At 32.6% G+C, this 19281-nt stretch overlaps 1 protein-coding gene across 3 annotated transcripts in view; it reads left to right on the top strand.

The window, feature by feature from the left end:
- The window catches only part of LOC145684409 (putative gustatory receptor 28a), a 75266-nt gene that overhangs the window by 43988 nt on the left and 11997 nt on the right, over nt 1–19281 (top strand). For all 3 annotated transcript variants that reach the window (XM_081756716.1, XM_081756719.1, XM_081756718.1), the window contains 2 exons: nt 10249–10317; nt 12365–12454. In XM_081756716.1, coding sequence (XP_081612842.1) covers nt 10249–10317; nt 12365–12440 — 145 coding nt within the window. In that variant the 3' untranslated portion in view covers nt 12441–12454. The remainder of the gene's footprint in view (nt 1–10248; nt 10318–12364; nt 12455–19281) is intronic.

Genomic DNA, 19281 nt, shown 5'->3' with positions numbered 1-19281 from the left:
TGGTTGAAAGTAAAATGAATGTGACAATGGGAGGGAACGTTACAGTTTTACAATAATAATAATAATAATAATAAATCAAGCACTGAATCCCTGAACAATGGCTGGTCAATGTACACTCATGTCCAAAATGATTGTCGCATATCTATAACGGTCGTGTATATAATTGGATAATAAACTCGCAAGGTACTTCTAGTACTGTTACTATGTGTATAATCGGGAAATGTATATTTGTGCTAAATTTCATAGAAAAAAATATAAACACGAAAATTATAATGAGTACATCAAAATGTTGCTAAATGGACAAGAAAAGTTTTTTTCGTTATATTGTTCTTATTTACAGATCTTTTGACATGAAATTTACCACATACATGTCTCTGCCGGTTATACACATAGTAAGAGTGTTAAATGTACCCTGCAATATCATTATCCAAATATATTCGCACAACAAGCCTGTTATAGATATTGCGACAATCATTTTGGACATGAGTGTACGTATACGTATATACGTCATTAGATATAATATACATATAGATAGGTAGTTATGTATTGTGTAATGTTGTGTGCACTGTCTTCCAGCTTGTGTGTAAAATTGTGCAATTTGGACGGAAGGTGTGTGTAATTTTGCTTGCCGTGTCTGGCAACGCTGAACAATACTTCCTTTCTACTAGCAGGACTATTCTGTCACATTTGCAGGGCTATAGAATCTATCTACCTGCTGTACAAATGTTCCGATGTTTAATCATTAAATTATATTTCATATTACATTACACATTGTGATCCTAAATTTATCGCAAATTTGTAAATATTGTAATTTTTAAATATCTAAATATTGTAACTTTTAAAAGTTAACGTTCGGCTTAAATACAAATCATGAATCATAAGAAATGAATGAATAAAGCGAGAGTTGTTTCAAAAATCTAATTTCAGATTAATATTGATAGAGACCAAAAACGTATAATGTTGAAGTAGACAAAAAAATTCAGACAACAAAGTACAGGGTGTCCCACTTAAAACGCAAGTTGGAATCAGGTATAGGCTAAATTTTGAATGAGATACACGTATAAATGGTATACCAATTTTTAGCTTGATACATGTAGATATTTTTAAACATAAAATCAGCTAATGGAGTCCACGTGTGTACATGAAGTGTTGCCAAATTATGTGAAAGTGTAAAAAAAAATATTTATAAAACATGGTAAATCACATGTCACACGTGTGCATGGACATGCAGCCCACAAATTTCCAAGAGCGGATTTGTGGGTTGGATTGCTAGTTATCATAGTCGAAGAAGAGTGGTTCATTTTCACCATCAACTTGTCCAGAATACTGCCATTAATGGCGTACCCACTGTTTTGAAGTTCTATGCTACGCACTGACAACACTGCCTGTGCTTAAGTGCAACAGAATGTGTGTTTAAGTACTGTTCAAGACATGGAATCACTGAAAACATCTAATAGAAACATTGGAAAAAGTAGTAAAAATAGCGTAACTGACATTAAATTGGCATAACACGAAACATGAGACTGTATTTTCATCATTCATCTCCAGTGTTGCAAATATTAACTGTGTTCATATTCTAACAATTAGCTCCACCATCTCATAAAGATTCCTTTTAAACGTTACTTTTTGATGATATTCGATTATCTATTCTCTGCAGGACAATTATATATGAAGTTTGTCCTATGCCTTTTACTTATGGCTATTATGCTGTAAACTATTGATTGCTTTAAAATGTCTTTAAATTTAGATTGTTTATGGTTTGTATTTTGTCACTGCTAGGGTTTATGTGTGTCATTGTTAAGAGTATGACGTCACTATTAGAAACAAATCAAACATTGATAGATATAATACTTAACACGGTATATAAGCACATAAGTACAAAGTAAATAATGTATTACAATAAAATACTTTCAACTGCATCTAATTGGCACCTAAAGACACAGTTTTAGTGTCATAAAATACAGTTTTTGTTCAAAACTACAAATCAGAGCATAACCTCATGCGCGTAATTTTGTTTGGTTCATTTTCGTCTAGTGACTGATTGTGTACCTTATCTTTGAACAATATTAGAATGAATGTAAAAATTTAACTTAAAGATTCAGTAATAACTTTTGACTATTCTTTATTAATCATACTGTGTATCGTTATCTTGCTATTAACAGAATAAAAAACTTGATTTGTGTGTACTTCAGTATAATTTTGTCTTAATAACGTTGTACTGTTATCACATAAAATCAACTTTGAGGCTTACATCTCTTCGATTTTCTCAAAAATTACTTATTATAATTTACTCACTCATATAATTTTATTAACCTCAAAGAGATTTATTAATTGTATATGTTTAATTTTGATCCATTTTTCTTTCTTTTTCCTTTTTTCTTTCTTTTCTTTGTTAAACTAATAATATAAGAGAATTTGTTTTATCTACTTTACACAAAATATGCTACTTGTGCCTCCTCTTTCTCAAGATTGCCTTGGTAATTATTGAACTATTTGAAACCAAAATGATATATTGAAAACTACATAGGAAGTGATTGTATCATTAATTTGGGTCCTTGTATCCAGTGTAATCTCAATGCGTTATAGCTCGCGACAAGTGTGATTTGTGGTAGACAAACACCATGTGTATGGCTTTCCCCGGGATTCTCCTGTTTCCTCCCACTTTCTTTAATGCACCACTTCATTCATGCTCATCATCACAGTCTCCTTTAGCTCACATTGCATAATCGTGGAACGTAATACTCCAATACATTAGCCCTGATTTTATTTTTCAATACATTAGCCCTGATCCTTTTTATTTGTGCACAGATTACAGATGATTTCTTTTAAATAAAAGTTATTCCGTTTAATATATGTCACGTTGTAAATCCTCGTATGGTCAAGAGTTTCATAGAATTCTTATTTTTATAATTTTAAACTACGATTATCCCTGATTATCCCTTCAAGGTGGATGAAGACTAGAATGTTGCATGACATCAAACTATTGATCACGCATAGCAAATACCAATACGGTAACAGCTATAGATAGTGATAGTGATCAACAACTGATATGAACATTTATTCTTAGGTTTTCTTGAAAAGGTGATTTGTATCGTAGCCATGGATTGGATATTGAGTTTAGCGTCTATTTCAGCAGAGAGGCTATATGAGACGTGTACCTGCTGATTAACGTGGAATTCGAACCACATGAGCTCCCACCGGGAATCGAACCCGGGTCTGTCTAACCGCTTACGTAGCCATGGCGTCCTGGTTGCGAGGAATGAAGTCCAGCTTCGGAAGACCGTCTGTTTGGGAGACCCACTAGTGTACGTACTGTTTACGACTGCTCGTAAGCCACTCGCAAAAGCACCTTCCTCTCAACTGGCAGTAAAAACCCAAAAGCTTCCAAACAATGGGGAATTGCAAAGAAAAATATTGAAGCAAGAAAGTGTTGATTTTAAGACTACCCAAGACAAGTGCTCGTTTCATAAAAGGGAGGATTCGTTGAATAGAAAATTCTCTATTTCGTTTATTCATTTAAAAAGCTTTACATAATGAGTCGCCTGAGAAGAGGAAGATTTTCGTAAAGTACGAAAACAGGAAAGCTAAAACATAGTAGAACATGCTTGTATATTGCTTATTAGCATGCGCAGAAATATGCCAAGATATTTTGTATGGTTTGTTTGTCACTTGAATATTTTGAGTTTGTGCGACTGCATTAAAACAATTAACACAAATTTTGCACACATAAACTTAGATATTAGTTTTTGATCAGATATCGATTGATATCCATATTTACCAATTCATATTACTATTTACAATAGCACCTAGTCCCAACCTTAAATGATTCATCATTAATTGAATAAGCTACATCTTTTCTGCACCTAAACATTAGTTAATTCAAATGTGATCTTAAAAAAATGAAATCCCATTTTAGCTTTGAATTATCTAGGTATGTTCATGTTAAATTTTATTGAACTAGAAAAATACTTATTACGTTTTATCACGAAATATACTGTACTATAGTATAATCACTCCAAATTTGAAAATAATTTAAAATGCGTCTTAAAGAATTATATACTTTATAATGGCACTATATTATGAAGGATAAGTACATTTCATGATTTTTTAAAATATATTGAAAGAATTTGGAGATTTATGTAATGGAATGTTGGTTAGTAATTCTTGGTATAAATATTTGATATATTGATTAAATGTCAATTTTGATGTGGGCATGGCTCTGTTAACGCCTATGTGAATAGGCTTAAAATAATTGAAATGAATTAAAGTTCACAGTTTGAAAAGAAATGCTCATTTAAACGTTTACGTTGAATAAGTAAGTGTTTGATAATGAAGTTTACATCAAATGTTCATGGGTATTGCAAGTAAACTCAAGAGAATACCGAAGACCATATGTCGATAATTTGTAATTCTCTGCTCATGGCAATATGCTGTGATTGTGCTTCCGATACAGAATGACCTTTTTCACGTAGAAATAAGATTTCAGTACAACTTGTGATCGCTTTCTTTCGTCAAATACATGTGTATATACATACTTGTTAAACTGTTCTTTACACAGCATGAACTTATTTTCAGCATTCGACATCATTATTATATACACCAAAATATCTGGTTTGGCACCAATTTCTACGCATTATAAATGCCTCTCTTTTGTGTACATGTTTTCGACCGTCGTCGTGTCCAATATATTTCTTATCTCCGTAAAAATATACAACATCTCCTTTGATTCCAAAATATTTAAAATATTTCGTGACTTTTTAGAATTGTTTCCAGCAATATCTGGATTTACAGGATCTATTTTCTTCATGAAAGTTTCTTATAAGAACTCTTTGGTCATGATAAATTCACTATCCAAAATATCAAACAGTCTCTCTGTTGAAGCTAAACAATATAAATCTTGGATCAGAACCAGAATATTACTAGTAACTGTTGTTTTCTTTGTTCTTATCGCAGTGTTCCTTATACTCGTGTTTGGTTCCAGAGATTATCCTATATACATTAAAATTATGTTGTTTTGTTACATATTTTTCCAATTTCAAAACTTAGTAGAAGCAAGTTGGTACATAAGCCTATTGCATGTATTAAAGGACCATTTTGTATTCCTTAACATTAATATTTCCAAAACAAAGAGTGACTATTTGATAAGAAACTCCATTATTGTTAAGAGATTTTCCTACAGAGATATAGACACTTACCGGCAAACTTTTCACAATTTGGTTAACGTATTAGGACAACTAAATTCAAGTTATGGATTTCCTATGCTGACACAAATCCTGGACATTCAAGCATCAACCTTGTTTATTGTTGTTTCAATCATTCAATCCATTAGCAACATTAATTTTGATCAAACCAATGAGTTTAGAATTTTATTTTTCGTTTGTTCACTACTTTGGTGCGCTGGGAAAGCGTTTGTTCTTCTAAAGCTATCGTCAGCAGTCTGTGAAGAGGTAAGTTATCCACTCGAATTTACAGAATATCTCTAAGGACTTCATTCTGTTTCAAAGTGTTATACCTTGAAAACGGTTAACTGTATTAAAATGAACACCCACTGTTAGAAAGACGGAGTGATTAATGTGATTCGCAGCAGATGTGACTAGTATGCAGGGCCAATGCACGTTAATGATATCTTCCGCCAACCATCAACCAATTTGCCAACTCCTGTATTTGTTCAAAGTATGGGAAGAGTTGGAGTCTCTACTTGCTGAAGGAGACCACACTAACCACTTTTAAACTGAAAATTCTGAACAGTGTATAACTACAGTTATTTGTACAGCATTCTTGATTTCAATTCAATAGAACACTTTGAAATTAAATGATATGTGTACAAATGTATGAAGATCAGTTTTGTCCTTGAACTCCAGTGTGGTAACTGTGCAACTCCTCGGTGCCGGGGACTCGGATTTAATTACCAGTGGGAGCTCACGTGGTTCGAACTTCATGTCAAGCTGTAAGTTCATATCTTCATATAGTGATGGTACTGAACGTGACACAAAACTCCAAATCAGTTAATCGGTGTTGTGACCGAAGCCATTTGAGATTATCGACAAATTCTTGAACGAAACCGCCAGTCACTAACGTCAATAAGGCACATGCTAGTTTCGTTAACCACGAATTAACGTCACTGGAATCGGGCTTGTTTTCCTCAAAGAGACAGTCTTTTGTACTTATTAGGCTTGTGCTGGCACTGAGTCAAGCTCATTCTTGCTATCCACTTGTAGGATTGGTATTCCCATGCTTACATTTTCAGCTCAAGGCCGTTGAATTCTAGAGACGGGTGTATAAATTCAGACATCTCAGCTCTTAACACCTAATCGTAAAATTTCAGAAGCGTTTGACTAAACTTGAGATAAAAGTACTGAGCCATTAGATATTAGTAGTAAATTTATTTGAGATAATGTATAACAATCATTAGTTATGGCCATTTTCTTTCACTCGATGATGCATAATTAAGATGTTGGTTCCAATGAGAATTTTACATGATTGACAGTGTGTTGAAATCAGAAAATATGTGAAAAAGAAGGTGAGAGAAACTAATGTTTAGAGATTCGTATCTCTCTTCATCAGTATTAAACTGTTCAAGGTGTTTACTCTTTCATAGATACTTTCAAAGAAATTGTGAATATAAGAGACTAACTGTCGACCCTTTTGCGAGTTATGGAACTTGAAAAATAACAACGTTAAAAATAATCATTTTGTACATTTGCAGATTGGGTACAGTGGTTAAAAGCATGTTTTATAATTCAGTCCTATCTTATCACTTTGTTGAGATCAATAACTTCTATAGATTGCTGTGCGCAAGGATGTTACAAAATAGATGATCTGCCCTTACAACGAAGTCTTGAAACCATATATCACAGTTTCGCTCCCCCCCCCCTTACTCTGTCCACTACACCCAATAAGATCACAATGCTTTGAGCCAACAATCATGGCGGAAACGAAAGTTGCTAATCAGACGATGACTGAAACGAGAGTAGCCAATCAGACGTCCCGATGCTCTGTTGTTTTCTGGCTTCATTGATTTAATAGGATGAAGATACATATGGGCAGATCCTCCATTTTATAACATCCTTGGTTGTTCGTCTTGTTTGATATTTTTTTCTTTTTCTAATACAAATAGTATTATAGAATTATTAGCAATCTCTGCCAGAAACATCCATTTTCCTTGATTTTGTCGAAAAATGCGCGTGATAGTTTGCTTTCATCCTCGCCGCGTTCTTCAGCTGCATATAACATATCGATATGTCGGTTAACTTTACACAATATTATAGTTATAACTTAAGAGTTAATCTTAATTGCGACTATTTCTCATTAACTATATCGTTTACTATTATCTTGCTAGTGTCACAAGGATAGTTTTTAGTAACAGATTCATCCTAACAGATGACGTGGTTACCGTACCGATAAACTTCTATTCCCAAACAAAAGGCTTTCTCAAAAACTAATCCTAAGGATTTATGATCACTTATATCGTTTTGTTTCCTTCTAAGCGAATATCCCAATCAGCTTCTCTTTTTAACATAATCTAAAATAGTATTTTTCTTGCCCACTATTTCTAACACCCTCTCATTCGTTTTCTGCTCAACCCAACTAATTATCTCCATTCTTCTGCACATCCACATTTTGAAAGCCTTCAGTCGCTTTTCATCACTTTTGCATAATGTTCATGTTTCTGTCCGATACAATACAATACTCCAGAAGCTTCTTTACAAGTAAGCGGTTAGCGTACGCGTCTTTGGCCTGGGAGACCCAGCTTCGATTTCTGGCGGAAGCCCATATGGTTCGGATTCCAGCTTAATCAGTAGATCCACGTCTTATATAGCGTCAGAGTTGAACGGAACGTTAGACTCAAAATCAACTCAACTCAATACAGTACTCCACACATAGCATTTTATGAGTATTTTTGTCAACTCTTTATTCATGCTTCCATGAAATAGACTTTTCTTCCTGCTAAGGGCTTCTTTCACCGTTCCTATCCTTGCTTTTGCTTGACGTTCGTACTTCACATTATCACTAACAATATTACGCAGGTATCTAAAAACAAGTTACTTGTTCTATTTTATTCTCTCCTACTTTAATATTTGATACCGACCGCTTCGGTGATAGAGGTTACAGTGGCAGGAAAGAAAAGAAGGGAGCGAAGGAGTCTACATTTGAGATTGTATCTAAACAGGAAAATCGTACGTCAAGACGAAGACGTTACCGGAAGAACGTAAAGCATTGACGCTTCTCAACTGCAGCAAGTAACCTATCAATAACAGCATTGATACCCATGATAATTGTGATGGTTATTATTATATCATTATATATATATATATATATATATATATATATATATATATATATATATATATATATATATATATATATATATATTATTTGTTCAGTTCCATGAAGTCTATCGATTGACAGATGTTTAATTTCAGACAATTTCACGTTAAATTCTAATAACATACAAATGAAATGAAATCTTTAAGTTTTACGTCCCACGAATATACCGGTGAGGCTAAAGGAGGTGGTGAAGATGAGAAATGAATGAAATGGTGGGATGAAGAAAGTGGGAGGAAACGGGAGAACCCGGAGAAAACTCACGAGCACGGGGTTTGTCCACCACAAAGTCCACACGGCGTGAGCTGGGATCGAACCAGGGACCCCAAGCACCGGAGGTGAACACTCTACCACTGAGCCACCGCGCCCCATCTAATAACATAGTAATTGTACTTGTCTACATGCAGTGATTGAAGTTGTCAATAAAATTATAATGGTCTTTACAAGATTAATAACGTAATTGAACTAACATTATTAATTTTCAATTTCACCTGAATATCAGTAAATGCCGGAGATTCAGTTTTATAAAAATGACGAGCTGTTAATTTGTGCAATTTCTTAATTCCATTAACAAAAGTCGCAAATATTTGATTATGCCTTAAAATGCTTTCAAATTCGTTGATAACCATTCTATTCAATACAAAATCTAAAAAAGACACGCCTAGATAAATAAATAATCTTCCTGAGAATTCGGTATCAGGAATTCACTTTTCCTGTAAATAAAGTAGAGATTGCGATGGCCGCCATCCCACAACTTAAGAAAAGTTTATAAGTTTACTATTGCTTTCTGGTTTAATGTATGATCCGCATCAAGTTTCAGCAAGTTCTCGAGGGAAGAAATACTCTTTGTTTTGAGGAGTTCCTGTTAGCGGCTCTGTTTTGATTTGTCTCTCCTATAGATTGACTTGACATTTGAGTGGGAAATATACAGGGTTCTGTGTTTATCGTTTTCAAGTTTTGTGCCACTTTGCTATTTCCTGCTGTCGGTTAAGTATACTTTTCCGCATTTTGTCCACGTAGTTTACCTGTGTTTTGGGAAAATGGCCTGTTTTAAAAAGCGCTTTAGAAATCGCAGTGAAGCTTGTAAGAGTGCAAGTAACAATGTAACAGGGGCATTTACAATTCGACCACTGAAACAAATTGGCTCAGTGGTAGAGCGTTCACCTCCGGGGCTTGAGGTCCCTGGTTCGATCCCACTCGCGCTGTGTGGACTTTGTGGTGGGCAAACACCGTGCTCGTGGGTTTTCTCAGGGTTCTACCGTTTCCTCCCACTTTCTTCATTCCACCATTTTACTCATTTCTTATTATCACCGTCTCCTTTAGCCTACCGAGCATAACCGTGGGACGTTAAACTTAAAGATTTCATTTCATTTTTTTTTCTAATTTTAGGTTTTCCTATCATATCTCTCAGCTATTCGTAATTATATATAGTAATATTTTTGATTGTTACATTGAAATTGGTTTATGATGCTAAGCATTATGGTAAAATTAAATTAATACCTAATCAAAACAAAACTACGTAAAAAGAAATCTGTAAAACACACAACACTAAGCCCACACTATCCTCTAAACCATCTTATATTGTTGAAAGCCAAATCTTAATCATGTTAAACATGTGACCAAGCAAATAGATATTGCACTACTGTGTCTTTTGAATTTCGAGTTAAATAAAAAAAAACTCAAAATTTGAAAGCAAGTTCTAGTATATTGGAAATTACACTCTATTTCTAGAAAGGTTAATTATTTGCTTATTCTAGAGTAAATGATAAACCCTAATTTGTATTGTTTGGTAAATTTTAGTAATGTGTGTATGTGTAATATAGTATAATCTATGTCAACTAGTTTACTTCATAATTCCTTGGAAGTATGTACCAACTTACTCCAGCACTAAAATTGAAACCGAATTTTGTTTGTTTGTTATAGGCTAACGCAACCAGTGGAATTGTTTATCGTCTTATTCGAAGAAACATGGATCCTGATATTAAAGAGCAGGTAAATAGAGTCTTTTCTATCTATCCATTAGTCTTTTTCTTAAATTTTAAATTTTCACTAGTGTTTGTACCTGGTTAATGTTGGTTAGCATTCTAGTGCTCTTGTTGCAGTACAAGTAGGTTTCAACCTTTTGTCCTGTGTTCATTTGCATTTTCCATGTATTATCTAAAATATTAACTGCGTGCACAGTTCGGATTCAGATTCAATTTAATTCTGACACTTAATTTCAATATTATAGTCCAGAAGGTATAACGTCGTTGAATTCCCGCGCTTGGACCTGCTCGTCACTGGGGGTGTGGTGAGACGATAGCCAATCACCACCAACCGTCTACTGCGCACAGTGAGCCACGAGTAACCAAACTGGCCACTCCTCTAAACGTCACATACAACTTTCCGCGGGAAGCCAACGACGTTACACCTTCAGTACTATAGTGTGGATATAGGATGTCCATTTTTCACTACATCTAATCAGGCAACTTAGTATTAGTTGAATTAGAATACAAGAGATATGTCTCGTTCTGAATACCTTGTGTTACCCATGCGACGATAAATATCTCGTCTCGAGAAGGTATCGAGACGAGCCTCGCTGTCAACACTAGTTCAGGAAAGTCTTAGATGTCAAAAACTATTTTAGTCTTACACACACAAAAAATAACTTTTAAATTGATAAAGTGATTATACGAACACAATGAAGAGAATTTATCAACGTTCTAAAACACGCAAGTAATTACACAAAATACTTCAATAATAATTTTTATTTAAATGGTGTCATGTTACTCCCTTACCTTAATACACTTCTTGTAGCACAAAGAATTCTGATAACTTCTAGATTAAATTAAGAAAAAAAATGAAGGCACAATTTTGGAAGACGAGACTAGCAAAGATTTTTCGAAAATCGAGACGAAACTTTTACAAAATTTATGAGACAAAATGAGGAAACTTTGTTTATCGTTTCGTCTCGCGCAAATTTCGCAAAGAGGCCTTAATTTACATTTAGTGTACACAAGTCGAGCCTGATACCAAAAATAATACAAAGTCTGCCATTTTTGCTTTTGCTTGTTTTTCATAAGTGAAAGGAGATAATGCAATTCAAGTTACCGCAATCGTAGATAATGTTATTCTACAACAGAAAATATCAATCTGAAGGATTTTCAGTGTTGCCATCCACAATAAATACAGTGTTCTCAGAATAACATTTCCCGCAAAATCTTAGTTAAGGCAGCGACTAGAGGAACGAATTCAACTATATTTGATTACGTATCATGTTGTTTTGGTATCCTGTGAACTGTATTTTAAATAATAGTTGTATTTAGTTTGTAATAAAGAAAATAGTTTTAACAGACAGTTATTAAAATTAAATATTAATGTTATTTAAAAAGTAATTCACAGGATGCCAAAACAACATAATACTTAATTAAATGCAGTTGAGTTCGTTCGTCTAGTCGCTGCCTTAATTTAGATTTTGGGGTAAATGTTCTTCTGGCAACATTGTAATTCCCATGGATGGCAACATTGAAAATTCTTCAGGTCCATATTTTATGTTGTAGAATAACATTATATATGATTTTGGTAACTTGCGTTTGATAATCTCCTTTCACTTATGAAAAACAAGCAAAAGAAAAATGGTAAATTCTGTATTATTTTTAGTACCAGGCTCTTAAGTTTGATGGGTCAGGAAGAGACAAAGAGAACCTCAGATTAACAATTTACAAGGCATTTGCGATCTTTCGGTTTTATTTATTTTTTTTTATTTTTTGTTTGTTTGTTTGTTTGTTTTTTGTTCGAATCAGAAAGAATTTATAAAAACTTTGCGTTTCCTTTCTATGTTCTCCATTCTTTCATCACTCATGTTATGAAGCTTTTGTCAATTCTGCATAAAATCCTTCAACTTTCGTTCAGTCTACGCCTATTAGAGCCCGACACTCAAGCATTTACCGTAGAAATGCACACCGCTGACTTCACTTATATACGTGGTCATGTACCCAAAATGTTACAACAACACAATTTATATCTAAAGTAAGTTAAGTGTTTCTTACTCTCTTTCCAGTTGCAGATATTCGCAAACGAATTATCGCATAGGAAAGTGCAACTTACAGCGTGTGGGGTGTTCCCTCTGGACATGACTCTCTTACATTCAGTAAGTAGCAATCGTAAACTTACTTTAGTATTTTGAATTTTAGTACTTAGAAGAAGGTCATGTCAACACACAAAGGTAATCTATATATTTCTCATTTTATCAAAATCAGTGGTAGAGCGTTCGCCTCTGGTACTTGGGATCCCGGGCTCGATCCCAGCCTCCGCCAAGTGAACTTTGTGGTAGACAAACACCGCGTGCGTGGGTTTTCTAGGGGTTCTCCCGTTTCCTCCCACTTTCTTCATTTCATTCATTACTCATCATCACCGTCTCCTTTAGCCTAACCGGCATAATCGTGGGACGTGAAACTTAAAGATTTCATTTCATTTTTTTTTTCATTTTATCAACGAAATTTTTCATGACATGATAATGTGTAAAATAATGAACAAAGAAATTTATTCATAGACAAATACAGAAAATAAAAACGCAAAAGGAAGTTACATCCTACATCTCAATTATGAACCAATTCCAATTTGAAGGATAGCATCGTAGCAAATTGTCATCATTCATTGCATTTAAAGGTAAATATTATTGGTAGTTTGTTCATAAGCATATAACGTTTAGTTCTATTCACTCTTCGTTATATATATGATATATATGCCGTAGGTACATTTTGAAGTACTAAGGAATTACTTAAACGTGATTCACAAATTAACTGTTCAAAATGACATAACACAGAATATGATATATGCGAATATATGCAAATGCTTTAACATTTACCTTCTTAAGTTTACAAAATATATTCTTTTTATAAGAATATACACTCATTCACAATGGCAGAGCTTTTTATGTTCTAAATTGACTGTAAAAAACATAGATACTCATGTCTGGCACAAACTAAATAACATATAGAGGCAGATCTAGCCTTAAAGAGACTTATATCATACATTACGGACCATAGTCCAAACTAATATAAACACATTATCGTTATAAGTAGCAAGTCAGTCAATTACTGCCAGTATCATGTGTATACCACGTAAAGAAGTTTGGTTTGTACGTGATGTTATCTCAATTAATATTGAAACTGGAAGTTGTATCGGATTTCTACCACTTCCGATTTTGGTAAAGAGTAAAAGATGAAGATAAATGTATTCTAACGACCATTTCTCTCTATCTACTATCATTCTTACGCTATTACGATCCCAATTAAAGCTCGAAATGTTTATTTTCTGCCATTTACGGTTTTAATGGAGATATCAGTGAAGATGGAATAGATTCTTGGGATGCTTAATTCACTGTAGAAAACAGATTCCTGGTATTTGCTGTCGTTTCTACTCTGTAAGAATCAACGTTAAAATTGGAAGTGGTTGATTTCTACCACATCCGTTTTAAGCCGAGAGTTTAGAATGGAAACGAAATATGTTCTTGAGACACTGTAATGAGAGCAGAAAGTAGCTTCTCATGATCTATTATGTTTTTTATTCTATGGTGATCAACGTTAAAATCGGACGTAGTTAATTTCTGCTATTTCTGGTTTCAATAGAAAGTTACGAGAGAAAATGATATATATTCTTAGAACACTAAATCAATTTTAAAATACGACTCATCGCTATCTGGTAATAGTTGAAACCGGAAGTTGTACTGAGTTTCTACCACTTCCGATTTCAGCATAGTTAAGAATTGGTAGAAATATGTTCTTGTGACGCTTAATTTATTGCAGAAAACTTCTTTTCGCTATCTATTGTAACATACCTTGTTTGTTACAGACAAGTTAATAGGCTCAATGTGAATATTAGATTATATTACTCATATTAATATCGTAATTTTATAATAGGGCAATTTAAAATATCCTTATGTTTATTATTCTTTCGCAAACATTGCGTTGAAATGCAGATTTTGTAGTGTTTAGACGTTGGTTCTCTTAGTAAACTGCTCTTGAGTTTGTTATCAATGTTCTTCTTCTTCTATTGAGTCGTCCATAGTAGGAGAATATACAGGCTAGGAGCATTACGGAATGAGGCCGGTTTATAACGTTAATTTATAGTTCAAATTAAGGTTGTAGTATTCTTTCTTACTATATCTTTTATTCATAAATATCTATATTCTATGCAAATTATCTTTATTTTGTTTAATAAAGCTGTAATAAAAGTTTCACCAAAATTTCCAACAATGGAAATAAAAAAAAGCAAAGCAATAAAACAACTATCTTTATATATACTGTGTACTTCACCAAAAAGCCAAACAAGAGTAACGTCATAATTTTCTTTCTTCTGTTAAAAGAAATGTAATTTGTAATGTATTAAAAACTATTTCGTCGTCTTATTCTATATAATAAAATTCTCTAAGGATCATAGTTGTCGACAAAAATATAGTTCTTTCTAAATTATAAACAAAAAGTAAATAATTCAAATACAAAAGGGGAAAGCCTAATAAACACATGGTAATTCTTTTGTAAAAAATAACGTGTTGTAAAATTTGGTCATTACTTCTTCTAGTAGCAGCACTTCAAGTAACGTAATTAACTTTAAGTTTATCTACAATAACTATTCTACATGTAAGCCTTAAAGTAAAGTAAACTTAATCTTGTTTTCTAAAAAACTTCAATAATAAACTCAAACTGCCAAAGGTCAACAAATATATCTATATTTAGTTCAATTAAATTATTTTAAAACACAAACCTACTAAATAAAACTATTCTTTCTTCGTATTAGCTACAGTGGTTTATCAAAATTAAAAATTAAATCTACAGTTGTTTATTAAAGTTAAAATAACAAAAGCACTGGTGTTCTTCAAAAGTATAAATTAATATTTATAAGTACAAAAATGTATAATTCACAAGTGTATCTTATACACAGCACAATGTCCAAATAAAAAGTTCCTATAAAAAAAACCTTCTCCCAAAGGGGCCCAGCCTATGCACAACCTCAAATAATCTTAACCAACCCTCTCATTATATAAATCATAAATAACATAAATCTCTCTCTCTCTCTCTCTCTCTCTCTCTCTCTCTGTTATAAAATTCATTAAATATTAAATTAACTATATTAAAAATATATCTAAATAATTTCTATTAAAGCTTCAGTCCACATAAAATTTCATATAATATATATATATTAATAGTATTTATCAGTGTTTCTTGCTATACATATTTAAAATTCAAGTAATTTCATAAATAAAATTGCCATTTTACAAAAATGGTCTAAATAGCATCTATAATTCTCCAAAGTTTGTCCACCTTCGGTTATCATATGTTACAATAATAAGTTAAACGTTGTCCCTCTGCTTAAATTGCTGGTGTTTCTAACTACGTTATGTCAAATTGCTGTTTATTCAATAACTATCTATCCATAAAAATATAAGCATATCTCGTCCATTCGTCCAATATTTGTCTAGTTAATATATATATACAAAGTCTCATCCAATTGTCCTTTATAAAGTATTATATACTATCATATCCATTGTCTACCTAATCCAAATTGTCTAATATTTTCTATTATTACTGTCCACCTAACTTGTCCGCCCAAAAGGAAATATTATTATTACTAAACGTCCAAGTCATCAATTGCTGTGTCTGCCCAGTAAATGTTCAGCTGTACACATTACTATTTAAATGGCTACGGCATATTAAGTTATGCAAAATGTGTAAACAAAAATTCTATCATGCTAAAATAATAATTAAAACGTCAAGTGTACTATATTTAACTTCGTATAAATTGCATTACATTATAATCAATAATAAAATGCGCCCATGGTTAAAGCTGCCAAACAAAAATGTCAATAAATATTACCTCCGTTCCTTTATTAATTATATTTGGCACTTAAACTAAACCAAAAGCAATAACACTTCTTTCAGCTGACGCTCACTCAAGCAAAAATCACTCTGTTCTATTATTATATCATACCTATAACAAATAATATAAAACTCTTAACTTTATTTAATTATCTACAACTGCAATATGGTTGTTCCTCTTAAATAATATAACAAAATATCAAGTAATAGTTTCTAACAATTACAATACAATCTACTTCAACTATTAATCTATAAACAGTTCTCTAGTAAAAAAAAAGTTAACAACAAAATCTAATAATAATTAATATTATAAACAAATTAAATATAAAATTAACAAACAAAATTCTAAATGTGTTCTATTAAAGTTTTTTTTCTCTCACAATATTATAGTACTATAATAAATATACTAGCACCTTACATTAATTGTAAAAGTGTGGTTAACTACCACACCAATCTAAGTTAAAGCATTGTTAATAAATAATATCTAAAAATATTTTTTTTTCCTTTTCAAAATACTTAATATAACTAAAATAAAATATTCATATATACATACATATTCAAGCTAAGCTTTATTAAAAAAATTAAATAAAACTATTACTCTCTCTTCTAATCTGCATCCACCAAAAATAAATTTCTAATTCTTCATTCTCTTTTGTTTCCGTTTTCATTTATTACTTTTCCATTACGTTTATTACTTATAAATTCCCTTCTCAATTCCTTTCGAAGTTGCTAAAACTTCAAATTAAAAATCAAAAAGGTGAGTTCAAGGGAGGTAGTCATTACGTATTAACAAAAATAAAACTTCCCTTGAACTAGGCTTTTAAATTGTAGCAGTGCGTAATACAATTTTTGGCGACCCAGCCAGGATTTTTCTGACGGTAGGATTGTGGATGGAAGGAGAGTAAAAAAAAAAGAGAGAGAGAGAGAGAGGAGAAGGAAAATGAGAGTGAGGCAGACTGTTTGGTGACGTGCACTGGTAGGGTTACTGGTGTTGGTTTCTCCCAAGGGAAGTATTCTATTGTATTGATATATACATATATTATATATTGTGTAATATATTTTGTGATAGTGTTGTTGTGTACTTGTTAATATGTCAACGTCTGAGCGAATTTCAGTTGGGGGCAGTGTTGCTAGCTCCGATTCTGATAGAGAATACGCGTGCTGTAATCCAAGTTTTAAGTCTGTAATATCAAAAACTGCTGAACGGGAAGATTCAGTCATGTGTGAAAAGTGTACCCGATGGTATCACTTCCGTTGTGTCGGGATAAAAGAATCCGATAGCATGTTTAAATTAGTAAGTCGGGATTCGTACCAATGGATTTGTCAGGGTTGCCAACCCTCAAATAAAAATGGAAAAATCAAAAAATCTTTTAAAAATGGTGTTTTGGTTAAGTCCAACCAAAATGAAGAACAAGATGTTGTAAAAATCTCAGTAATTACCTCGTCCCCTATTGGCGGATCAGAGAGTTCAATGGAAACGCGTTTGTTTGCATTTTTACAAAATATAAATGAAAAACTAAACAACCAACGCGAAGAGTCACAAAAGCAAAACGAGAAGCTTGATAAAAAGCTTAATAGGCAGCATAATAAAATTTTAATCTTAGCTAAAAAAATTAACGAAGTCAAATTAAAAATACACAAAAAATAGTCAAAAAATCAAACAAACTACGCAAACAAATAAATGTAATAACTAAATCCCAGTTAAAACAAAAGGCTCGACTGCAAATTGTCGAAAGTGACCTCTTAAAAGTAAATCAAAAAGCAAAAAAATTGCAAGGTAAATTGCAAAATTTGCCTGAATTAGTTAACACTAATAGCAAAAAAATAACGGCAATTAAAAAAAAATATAAAACTACTGCCACTATTCTCAAATCGGTTTGTAATAAACAAAAAAGCTTAACCAAAAAAGTCTCTGTTTTGCAACAAAAACTTGAGCTTCGTTATGAGCAGCTTCAAAAGGAAATTAAAGAAATTAAAGCAAAATTTTCGGTTTCAAAAAAAATAAACATTAAGACTGAAGGGGGAGACGATAGTGTTGCTCCTAAAAGAGTTTGTTTCACAAATGTCAGAAAGGATAGGACGTCTGCTAAAAAAAGTAGGTTTAATTATAGTAATCAGCCGATTCCACATTCGGATGGAATGTTATTTAATGGTGCTACTACAGCAACTAATACTTCCTGGTTTTCTAAACCTATCCCTAATGTTCCAACAATAAAGTCCCCGTTTAATTTCAATACTTTTGGAAGTATTGGTGGAAATACCATACCTGTCTTTGGCAATAGTAGTTCTCCAATCTATACTATGTCTAATTAAAATTCGAGTCACTCGACTCCGAAATACTCATCATTCAATCAACCCAGTTGGGGTAGTTCCATTAGTAATCCAATCAATCCTTTGAGTCAGTGTTCTACACCTTTCTATAATGTGTCCAACTTAAGTCCTTTTGACAATGGTCCTATATGGTCTAGGATTCCTGGTCAGCAATATAATTATGAATCTAAACAGATTTCACTAAAAGATCTTACTTATTTTCCTACTTTTGGTGGAAAAATTCGTCCGGGTGCATCTAAAGCTTTCCTCAAAAATTTCAAACGTTGTATAAATCAATATTCCGTTTCAAATTTTGAAAAAATTAGAGCTTTTCAAAGTTGCTTGAAAGATGGAGCTGAAGTCTGAATTCAGTCTGTCCTACATAAAATTCGTTCATTTGATAATTGTATCCGGCTATTCAAAAGTCAATATTGTAATAAGAAAACCAAGTTAATGCAAAAAAAATATCTTCAATCTTTAAAGTATAACAAAAATAAATATTCCTCGTTGCTAAAATTTTCTTGGTTCTTGGTTAAAATGTACTATAACATTACCAAAAATCCTAACTTTCAGGAACTTTCAGGTTTAATTTTGAAAAGTTTACCTTACAATGACGTAAGATTATTATCTGTTAATCCAAGTCAGAACTTAGTCGATCTGATGATTCAGATTGGGAATTTGTCTTCGATTACCGGTCCGCGTACCGAGTTTAAACCTCCTTCTAAAAAAAAATCATTTATTAAACAGGCAAAGGTTATCAAATCTAATCAAAATTTTAATCAAAATAAAA

Source organism: Thermobia domestica, chromosome 4 (genome assembly GCF_964235325.1).
Source record: "Thermobia domestica chromosome 4, izTheDome1.hap1.1, whole genome shotgun sequence".
In the NCBI taxonomy this organism is placed as follows: domain Eukaryota; kingdom Metazoa; phylum Arthropoda; class Insecta; order Zygentoma; family Lepismatidae; genus Thermobia; species Thermobia domestica.
This window is presented reverse-complemented; position numbering and strand designations above follow the sequence as displayed.